Here is an 11,726-nt window from a genome sequence, read left to right on the forward strand (position 1 = left end):
AGATGGTCTCATTTCTGTATCCCATTTAATTGCCCTCTGCTCATTTTTAGGAAATAAAGATATATTTTCCTTTCTTACTATTTTCTCATTTCCAGCTGTTGTACATTCTCTCTCTCTCAAACTAATTTTTCTTTTGTCTTTGTTGTTTTGTAACACTCCTTTCTATTCATTCTCCCTTTATTTATTTCCTTGAAAATGTATTTCATCTTTCTCTTTTTGGCTTTCTTTTTCTGCAGGGGTTCCAGAGGAGGAAAAGCAGTTGCTTCATCCTCCAGCCATGAAGTTTGCCCGCAGTCTTTCAGTACCTGGCCCAGATGACATCCCTCCTCCCCCTACTACAGCTCCCCCTGAGCCCCCTTTCTCCTCAGCTCCCCCTCTTGGCTTTAGGGGCAAGACATCCCAGCAGCCATCTGTTTCTGTGTCCCAATCCACTTCCTCTTCTGCACAGTATCAGCTCTACTCACAGTCAGTACATGTCACACATGGACCCAGAGACAGGTCCCCTGGACCACCTGCTGGGTCTGGAACCGGGGACCTCTCTTACTCCCATGCTCAAGCCCACCCCTCTGTGCCAAGCAGGACTGCCTCCAGAAAGGTGATTGGGTACACAGGGGACCTTGCAGGGGCTGGAGGAGCACCAGGAGCCAAGGCAGCAGCATTGAGAAGGGGCTACAGCAATGCAGTCCCACCCACTAGTGTCGCTACTGTAATTCCACAACAGCAGCAGACTACTCAGAGCCAACCTTCCAGGATGGACCGCAGTGCGATAGGGGCAGGAGCAGGGGCAGGTGGCGTACAGAAAGGTGGTGCCCGGAGAGGGAAGGGGCCCTTGGTGAAGCAGTCAAAGGTGGAGGATCTGCGTCAGGGCCAGGGCACACTGGAAGGGAAGGGGTCAGTGGAGAAGAGCTCTATTCCTATCCCAACCATCATTGTTAAAGCTCCTTCCACCAGCAGCAGTGGACGCAGTAGCCAAGGCAGCAGCATGGAGGCTGAACCGCCTCCTCCAGGAGAGATTGACCGTTCTAAACCCCAACCTGTTGTTCCCCCACCTGCACCCAACGTTCCACCGCCAGCCCCTCCATCTATACCTGCTCCCCCACCCCCATCACTGCCATCATTTCGTACTCAAGAGAGTTTGGACTTCACCAGCCAGTTTGGTGCTGCCATAGTAGGGGCAGCTCGCAGGGATCGAGAACGATTCCATGAAGCACGACGGAAGAGTGCCTCCTTTTTTCTTTCTGCTGAGGAAGAGTTGGGTGGAGCAGGAGAAGTGGGAGGACGGACCCAGACTTCCCAACAGCAGCTGAGTTCCCAGCCTTCACCACGTCTGCGACCGTCCAAATCTATAGATGAAGGCATGTTCTCAGGTGATACTTTTATCCACCATACACGCAGTATGCCTCCTGCCTTCGGCCTGCCTGAGTACTCCTCACCTGCTCCTCCTGGGGATTACCAGCCTAAGTCTGTACCTGCTGACTTCTATGGGGCGGGAGGGCGACAACAGCAGCAGCAGCAGCAGCAAGCCTCCACCACAACTTTCATTCACCCATTAACGGGGAAAGTTCTGGACCCTTCATCCCCACTAGGCTTGGCGTTGGCTGCAAGGGAACGTGCCTTGAAAGATGATGGTCGCATGCGCAGGGAGAGGACCACTGAACATCATTTTACCCGTCAGTTGTCCAGCATTGGGGCCTTTCCCTCGTCCACTGCACAACCAACGTCACACATCTCCTACTCAATGGCCTCGTCTTCCTCTGCACCCTCCTCTGCTGCTCAGTCCTCAAGCTCCTCCTCGTACCTTGTTACCTCCTCATCACTCGCTGCCACCACTACATCCACTCGGCCTCCATCTCCCAGGATCCTGCGTGGAGCAGGAAGCAGCTGGGGTGAGGAAGCAGGGGTTGGAGAGCGTGCAGATAGGGAGGCTGCTGGCACCTCTGCTCCCAGAGAAGGCCTAAGGGTTCGTTTCTCTGAGGATAAAACTGTCCACACGCACCACTATCAGTCTCAGCACTATCAGCCCACCTACAAGGAGCGCGAACGAGAGCGGCAGAGAGAGAGGTCACGAGAAAGAGAGAGGGAAAGAGAGATAGAAAAAGCTCACGCCCAGTTACAGCAGCAGTCCACACAGCCAACGCCCCAGCAGCCTCGACGCCCCTCATTCTTGAGGATGGAGAGTGAGGCTGGGGCATACATCCTTTCTTTGACACCACCTTCTCCACCGCCAACAAAAGCCCCTACACGTCCTTCAGCAGGAGCTGCAGGTGAAGGTGCAAGTGGCACAGGTCTGATGGTTCTTCCTCCCCCAGCTCCCTCAGTAGATGTAGATGATGAGTTTGTGTTTGTTGATCCTCTCCCTCCACCTCTGGAGTTTGCCAATAGTTTTGATCGTGGTTTGGGTTACTCTGCGATGATGTCCCACAATGTGACAGCTCGCCAGCAGCATCATCCTCCACCTCCCCCGCCACCTCCTCCCCCTCCAAAAGATTCCTTTATGTCTGGGTTCCCACCTCACACACCCCTGCCCTCACCCCAGGCAGGAGATTCCACAACTTCCAGCCTTACTTCCTATGACAGTGAGGTCGCCAACCTCACCCAGTCAGCCCCATCTCCCTCTCCATCTTCCCCCAACCCACTACCGCCTCCCTCCCCCTCCACCTTGCAGCCCTCTGGGCCACCGCCACCTCCTTCTGTATCACCTCCGCCACCACCCACCTCCTACCACAGACCATTTGGCCTATCTCAGTCACAACACTTATACAACAGTACAAATTCAGCCGGACGCTCCTCTTCTCCCACACCACCTCCTCTCTCTATTCCAGCTCCACCTGCCTACCGGGGCCCTCCAACAGCAACATCCACCCCAGCAACTTCTGTATCTCTCAGAGGCGCCTCAACTGTAACCGCAAGCTGTTCCACAACTGCTTCTACAACTGTCGTCTCTTCTGCTACTACCGCTGCTGCCGCTGTCACACCCCACACACGCATTGCAACTGTCTCCACAGTAGCTACAGGGGGTAGCAGACGGCCCAGCACAGAGCATCATCCGACACCCAGTGCAGCTGCAGCTAAGAGTGGCGAGTCTCAGGAGACAGTGGTGGATTCTGGGATTGAGGAGCTGGACAGCCGAAGCAGCAGCGACCATCACTTAGACAACATCCTTGCACTCAGTGGTAGTGGGGTCAGAGAAAGGTTGGAGAGAGCAGGGATGGGTAGCTTAGGTGGAGTTGGAGAGAGAGGTGGGGCAACAGAGTCCGACAGAACAAGTGGGGCAGACTTTTTAGAGTCTTACATGAGCTATCTTGATGGACAGACTTTTGAAATGCACAATGCCAAAGCCGCCAGCACCGCATCCACCTACCCAAAAACACAGAGGTACAGAGAAGGGAGCCGGGCTGGAGATCTTCGACGCCAAACCAGCACGGCACCCCCTGCATACCACCGTCGTAGGGAGGAGGAAGAGGAGGAGGAGGAGGAGGCAGAAGAGGGAGAGGAGGAGGACGTGAATGTCCGCGATGGCTATGGAATGAGGCAAGGGCCAGGGATCGCTCGCTCCTCTGTAATGTACTTTGACCGGCCCCGCACTCCAGAGTTAAAACCTCTGTGGGGTGATGGGTCGGCAGGAACAACGCAGTCCATGGGGGAGGGAGGGGTCCAGACTGGGGGGACATATGTGGAGGCACGTAAACTGCATCCTCCCATGTCCGGTATGAAGGCAAGCATCATCAATGAACTCAGCACCAAATTACAGCAGAGGAGCAAAGGAACGGAGAACTGGGGAGCTCAGAGATCACTGAGCAGACATAGGTATTTGTGTGTTATCAGTATAGGTATATGTGCATGACTGTGTTAATGTCTGCATGGTGGCCTTGAAAGGAGGCATGTGGCATGGGAAATCTCTAAGCTGCACGAGCATTGTGTGATTTGGTATGCCATGAGTCATAATCAAAATATGAGCCATTCGGTTTAAGAACACCTGGGATATTCAGAGTAACATAGTGCATGAAAATAGTTTTGGAACTCCTGTTTTTTTATCAGTGACTCAAACACCAATGAGCTCTGTGTGTGTTCTGTCTAACTGTGTCTGTTAAACTGTTCCTCTCTTTTGTGATTTCTGCTTTTTATCGCACTGTCCATGTACGTCTGTTTGTCCCACATCAGATACAGGTAACTGCTGCACTATTCCGCTCTCTCTTTCTCTTTACTGTCAAACTCTTTTTTTCCTTTTTCTCTCTTTTTGTCGTATCTCTTATTCGTTTGCCTTAATTTGTGTTTCATTTTCTCAGGTTCTCAGAGGACTCCACAGGTGCACTGAGTCCTCCCTCTGTCCGCTCTAGCTCCCCATCTCCTGTTCAGCTCTCTCAGCCTGCCTTGTCTCCCTCCCCCACCCCTTCTTCCCAGCCGCTCTACCCAAACTGGGCTCGATCTCCTTCCCCTCAGCCCCCTGCTGCCTCATCCCAGCCTCCTCCCCGATCACACTCACCTGTTTCTCCCTCTTCATATTCGCCGTACCCCACCTCACCCAAACACCGGCCCGTTTACCGCACCAAAGCCCTGGAGTTCCAATTTATACCCAGCCGAGAGTCACGTAAGGCAGAGTCGCATTACGCTCAGCGCAGACGAGCACCCAGCCCGTTAATTTCACCCTCTGACCGCCCCAAGCTTGGCCCTCCCCGCCCCTCTTCCCTTCCCATTCTCCCCACCACGCCCCTCTATAGCAGCTTGTATGACCTCCGTGGTTCTATTACTCCACCCTCACCTGCCAATCCTCTTGGGGACCCCTACTTCTCTCCCTCTCCCCCTCTCTTTGCCCCCTCGGGGGCTCCACCTCCTCCAAATTCCTCTCTGGTGGTCTCTCGCTCCTTGTCACCCACCCACTTCCTGTCAGGGACTTCATCCCCACCACTCCACCCCATTCCTCCACCCACTTGCCTGAGTTACCCTCACCTCCCACCCCCTTCACCCACCAAACCCTTCGCCTCCAAACCACTCCCATACTGGACCAAGTATGACGTTGCGGATTGGCTGGGCTACCTGAACCTGGGTGAGCACAGGGAGCGATTCCTAGACAACGAGATTGATGGCACGCACCTGCCCTCTCTTACCAAGGACGACTACCTGGACCTGGGTGTGACCAGGGTTGGCCATCGCATGAACATAGAGAGGGCGCTCAGGAGAGTGATGGACAGGTGAGAGGAGGGATAGAAGGGGAAGCAGAGAGATGCAAGGGAGAACAGCGATGGAGAGGGATTAGGGTGAGAAAGGGGCAGTGCATGAACAAACAAAGGTAGTACAGTTGAGGTAAAAACATTGATATGCTATTGATTGCTAACTTCTGGGAACATTTGGAGTGGACCGCTGCATGAGGTCCAGGATGGCATGGGGAAAGAGAAGGAGAACAGAAAGGGGGATGCGGGTGAACAAGAGAAAAATTATTTCCTTACACTTTCCACCTTCCCCCTATCATCAGGCTGTCTTCTAGCACTTTCCCCATTTCTGCCCTCTCCTCTCGAGATGAACGGACAGACAGAAGGAGAGATGAGGCCAACCGGAGTTGAGAGGACAGGAAAGATGAGGTGACAACTGCTGCCATCAGAGATTATTCCCTGAATTAAGAAAAATGCAGGAAGAGGTGACTTCGAATTCAAACTGCCAACTCGCAGATGGAGAGATACAGGAGAAACGGAGAGCATTGAAGGCCTGTCGAGCTGTGAACATGCCTGCGCTTACGTGTGTTTCAGTCAACAAAAACATAAACGCCTACATACACATCCGTACATATCAACATTTAAACAGAACACACTTAGTTTGAGCTTGCAGGCACTCACAAGGTGATCAAAGTGGAAATAGATGATTCAAATCGGGGAAACTAACTCGATGAGGATACCGAAGTTCAACATGAGAAGGTAACATACTACATAACTGAGCCAAATAATTTGAGGGAAACAATCAAAATGCTCTTTAGCTTTCCTGTTTTTCTGTAGTTCTATAGGAAGAGATGGGGAGAAAGAGAGATATTGAAACCTCCTTTGCTATCTTTCTCTTTTTCTCAGATTTTCAGCTGAGTCTGTATTACTGGCAAATATTTACTAATGGTCTCATTTATAAAGTAGGTTCAATGGAGACCAATGCAGGGAGGGCAAGTACTGACAAACCTCCTGTCTGGCATGACTAGGGAAGCCCTTAAAATAGAGGTCAATTTAACAGGCACTTATTTGGTAAGACTGTGTTTATGCTTGGGTTCCTGTTGTTTGTGTGAGTGCGTGTACTTGATAATGTGAAAGGTTATCACTAGAGGCATGACCGTGATTTGTTATGTGTTTTTACCTCACCAATGGAGGGATTCTATTTTGCCGAAGCCAGATTGGGGCTTGTGCGTATCTTGTATTTCACTAGAACTTCTTTACCTTCTCATGTCTTATAATGAAATAATATATATATATATATATATATATATATATATATACGTATACATATACAGACTGGTCACTGTATTACAAACCCGTAGCAAAAATAAGTGCCCAGACCAACATAACAGACACACAAGCGCTCTACCACTTACACACATGCACTCAGTACATCCTCAGCCTACTGATAGCAACATACACAAACGTACGACAACACCTGTTGATGACGATACACTCATCTCTTTTATTTATATAACACATAATGGGACACAATAAAATATCTATGTATGGATACAAGATGAAGATAGTTATAACGCAAAAAATCTTTCAAAGAAGGAAGATGATACAACATTGTAAAAAGAAAAGTATATATATATACTGAAAATTCATCAACATTTTTACCACAGACTCTCAAAATATAGAGGTGACTACGACTTCAACGAACCTATCAACGATAGGCTCCATTTTAAAAGAGGAGACAACATGGAGACGAGGGAGAGGGAAAACCAAACTGCCTGTATTTCTTTTCAAGTCACTCTCCCTCTCTCCTTCCAAAAAACACTCTTTCTATGGAGGCGAGGCAAGACGAACATGCACTCTGACATGGGGTGAGAGATATGTGCTAATGTCTGTTTTAATATGATGATTGTTCCTATAACAATTTTTAAACTCTAAGTGGGTCTGGAGTTCTGTTGTTGATTTAACAAGAGATGTTATTAATTGCAGTCACTGTTCTCATCGTCCTTGCTGTTATCGCTATAAGCTGCAGTGTTTCTTGTTTGTTTTTGAGCGCAAATGCTGGACAGGTGTTTATGCTTGACTTTTTTTTTTGTTTGTGTGACCACATACAACATGTTCAGATCTTTGGTACCTCTAGGACTTAAATTAGAGACAAGACTTTCATATCTTTCAATGTCCCTTACCCTCCTGCTTTTCCCTTCCAACACAAAATTATTGTGTCATCACTTTGTATGCAAGCACTATCAAGAAGTTTATTGTGTGTGGCAGTAGATATACCTTTTACATTCATATTCCATCACTCGAACTTATAAGTAAATCTAGTGACCTCCAGCCCTCATCTCCCACATCACAAATTGTTGCTCAATCAATTTAAAGGGCTCCTCATCACATTGCACCTTTCATGAGTTATTCATCCTTTTTCTCTTCCTTTCATCTACAGTCACCTTGAGTCCAAACCACCAACACCTTCACCTTTATGTTACCTTCCTGTCTATGTCTCTTTCAGGACCATCGGTAAAGATTTTGCCCCCTTCATCTCCCTCTGCCCATCTGGCATCTGTTCGTCTTCTCAGAATGAGTGTGGGATTCATGCATCATTCATCACAGCGCTGGCTTTACCTTAAATCACCCATATTGGACAAAACGATTGAAGAACTCATTGTATTTTTGATGTTTAAGACTGGTAAGTATAGCGATGTTGATAACAGTAAGGACAATGAAAGAAATTATCATTCTGAGATGGAAAAAAGTTTTAAAGAATCTCTGTCTTCCAAATGTTTAACACGAGTTTAACGTGTAATCAAATCATGCTTTCTACACATCCTGTGTTTCCTGTTGTCTCATCTTTCCACAGTCAAATTCATCAACCCAATTCGCTTCAATAGCAGCTGGTGTTGTACTCTGATGAATGGTTAATATTCTCACCTTCCAATATTGTCCACTAGGTGGAGTAAAAGTCACACAGTTCTCACCTCTGACAGTTTCAGCCGAGTGTCTGAATGAAGGATTGGACCATGCAAAAGACAATGCAAAAAAAAAAAATTTCTGGTTGGGAAAAGGAAATCTTTAAGTCCTCAAGCTCTGCAGCTCAGATTGTCAATATTACAGCTTCTAATAATAGAACAGTATTCAGACACGCTTTCACACTGCAGAGAAATGCATAATCATGCTGAGTATACATGCACATTGAAGATCACATAGCCATTAAAGGGTCTGGGCAGTGTGACCTAGGAAGAGGTCACGGATCACACACAGGAGCAACTGATGCAGTAGCCGTCCAGGGTGTGCAGAAAGCATCTTTTTTTCTTTTAAATTGAAGAAAATTAACTTTGAACAGATAAGAGGTTATTTACAGAATATATATATATGTGTATGCGATTATACATATTCATATACACATATGAAATACAAATGTTTTAAGAAATGACTAAAGGTTATTAGAATTATAATAAAAGATGCAGGAATTACTTTGAGTGGCTTGTGGTTTGTTTACTAGCGCATTTATGTTATATGGACGTTTTAAACCTTGTACAGGTCTTGTAAATTTACACCCAACGAAGTCTTTATTGAAAAATAGAGAAATAACAAAAATGTTTATTTAGTAGGCTACATTTCTTAATAGGCCATTTTAAATAAGCGTTTGCATAAAATACACAAGCGAAAATAACAGGTAATTTTACACAATTCGCCGCTTCATATGGTGTGTAGCTTTCTCAATGATTTTTGCACGTTTTGTGGTAGTTGTGCCAGTTTTGACCCGAGTAATAAAGCTAAAAATCGTCCAGGTCCTGCACATTCTCTGGCTTTCCAGCATCTTGTGCGCATTTCCAGCAGGATTGTAAAACGATTTTGAGAGTCAGCTCTTCACAATTGGACGACTGAGGGACTCATACACAACTATTACAAAAGATGCAAACATTCATAGATGCTAAAAAAAGGCAATGCATTATATTATGTTTTGTCTTTTAATTAGTGTCTTATGCAGATTCTGAACGGCGGTAAGAGGTTTACATATTTTTCCTGCAATCTTTCCCATTTTATGCGACCGCCCGGAGAATGGGCTCCCCCTGCTGCTCAACTTTTTTTCTCCTAATGTCATCTAAGCATACTGAGATTTTTCAGTTAGTCAGCCAATTACGTTCTCACTAGTGGTTTTCCTGCAAACATTTTTTATACATACAATGAAGCAATATTGCTTCACAAAATATTGACTACACAAAATTGTTAATCATTTGCAACGGGTATCAACACCAGCTCCTCGATAGTCGAGGGTTAAGCTAACACAGGCTAACGTTACCTGTAATTCAGAAAAATTCATGACCAGTGTTGCCAACTTCTTTCAATGGAAAGTAGCCTAGCTAAAGCCAGTCTGAAAGTCCTAAATGTCGTATGCTAATTAGCATATTCATGACGCCATCGAGTCATATGGTCTTTTTGCGTTTGCTTGCCTCTCTCTGCTCACATACTGTATTTTAATTTAGCCAAATTCTCAAAACGGTTTTCATTTATATAATTTGTTTCTGTTGTCGGTCAACGAGATAAATGAAATATTTACTGAAATGTGGCCCTTTAAGACTACACAACCAGCTCCCTTCCAAAATGTTAATCTGCACAAAAATCCTGATTTATAATCGAGCCTTCATCTGATGAAATCAAATACACATAACATAAGCAAAGACAACTCCTGTGCCGTGTTTTCGGCTATATTTCAATGCTAAACTAGAGAAGCAACGTCATACCCAGCAAACATTGAACGTTCCCCTAACGTTAGTTTTTGGTTCCCGTTTGGTTATTTTTTTGAGAACCAAATACTAATGTTAGGGGAACGTTCTTTTTAGGTTACCATAAAATAACGTTCCCAGAACATTGCAGGGTGGTTATTTTTAAATATCCTAAAAATAACTTCCCTTATGGTTATTCTCAGGAAACCACGCCCACCTAGCTCGACAGTGATGACAGCAGCGGCAATCCACCTGTCACTCAAGTGGCCACGCCCTTAATTATGCAGAACTTTAAGGCTTAATATTTAAACTGATGACTCGAAAAAAAAAAAAATTCACCCCCCTCCCGGTTGTCATGAAGGGCAAAATTAGCTATATAGACCAAAATCTTTTTGAACCAGGCTGTAAACATGTTTTTTTTTTTTTTCTGCTGTAAAGTTGGGCAATTTAACATGGGGAGTCTATGGGATTGATTCCCTTTTGCAGCCAGCCTCTAGCGGCCAGTTGAAGAATTACAGTTTAAGTCACTTCCGTGTTGGCTTTGCCGCTTGGTAGTGACCCATACAGAGCCCTGAAATTCGTTTAATGCAGCATTAAAATACAGAAATTAAATCAAAAAGCGATTTAAATTATAAGTTAGGTTAAAGCGTAGAGTGATAACAGAAATCATTAATTCGTGGGTTGGTTTCATCTGAATTTACTGCGCACCTCTGATCTGCACACGTTCACCCGTCTTCCACAGAGCGCCACGTGCTCGCAGAATTAATTTAGTCAGTAAATTAATTTACTAACTGGTTTACCGATCTCTTTAGTTAATGAATATATATATATTTTATATACACATTTTATTTATATATAAATAAAAAGGGAGACCCCTTTGCCCCAGTCATACATATTTCTAGATCTTTTTACCCACTTTTTGCTAGCTACACAGATTAGATTAAGCATTGTAGCAAGCTATAATCAACTTTGGCAATTTTCGTAGGAACACTAGTTTAACAGCATTTTCCAAATCATAATCTGAAAACAGCAAGTACGATGGTTTCAAAGTCTCATTTAATAGTAATAAAAATAAAAAGCAAACTTACACGAAGTACATGAGCTATAGATTTACACAAACATCACCGGGGGGGGATTTTACACATTAAACAGTATTCGTAGAAACGCAGAAGCTCATCCACAGGCCACGGTCACCAGATTCCACTCTGTAAGGAAAGAATAAGTGTTATTACTCGTGTCGCATCTTATTCCTTTTTAAAAAACTTCATTTCAACAGCCAACACTAGTTTAACAGCATTTTCCAAATCATAATCTGAAAACAGCAAGTACGATGGTTTCAAAGTCTCATTTAATAGTAATAAAAATAAAAAGCAAACTTACACGAAGTACATGAGCTATAGATTTACACAAACATCACCGGGGGGGATTTTACACATTAAACAGTATTCGTAGAAACGCAGAAGCTCATCCACAGGCCACGGTCACCAGATTCCACTCTGTAAGGAAAGAATAAGTGTTATTACTCGTGTCGCATCTTATTCCTTTTTAAAAAACTTCATTTCAACAGCACTTCTCAGAGTCTGCCATGTCAGGAGCAGAACTGCACGGTGTCTTCACATGAGGTCAGAGCCCAGTGCTAAAACATCACAGAAGCATTTTACAAACCATAGTGTATTTTAAAGTGATCCAGCTGCATCTCACCTCAAAGCAGCAGTGAAGCATCCTGGTACTCGGTCTTCTGCATAGGAAAACAGCAGATGTCCACAGGTAAGGCTAACATAGGGCTGGACAAAAATTCAGTATCAATGAATCACAATATAAATTCAATAATGGCGATACATTTAAACATTCCCAATAT

General features: G+C 45.3%; 1 protein-coding gene across 1 annotated transcript in view; it reads left to right on the forward strand.

The window, feature by feature from the left end:
* The window catches only part of LOC107551132 (SH3 and multiple ankyrin repeat domains protein 1-like), a 60,044-nt gene extending 51,430 nt beyond the window's left edge, over positions 1-8,614 (forward strand). The window contains 5 exon segments of the mRNA XM_016232635.1: positions 237-3,807; positions 4,162-4,167; positions 4,287-5,189; positions 7,654-7,768; positions 7,771-8,614. Of these exon segments, the coding sequence (XP_016088121.1) occupies positions 237-3,807; positions 4,162-4,167; positions 4,287-5,189; positions 7,654-7,768; positions 7,771-7,818 (4,643 nt within the window). The 3' untranslated portion in view covers positions 7,819-8,614.
* The last annotated feature ends 3,112 nt before the right edge of the window (positions 8,615-11,726 follow it).

Source organism: Sinocyclocheilus grahami, unplaced genomic scaffold, assembly GCF_001515645.1.
Source record: "Sinocyclocheilus grahami isolate Dianchi unplaced genomic scaffold, SAMN03320097.WGS_v1.1 scaffold416.1, whole genome shotgun sequence".
NCBI classification, from domain to species: Eukaryota; Metazoa; Chordata; class Actinopteri; order Cypriniformes; family Cyprinidae; genus Sinocyclocheilus; species Sinocyclocheilus grahami.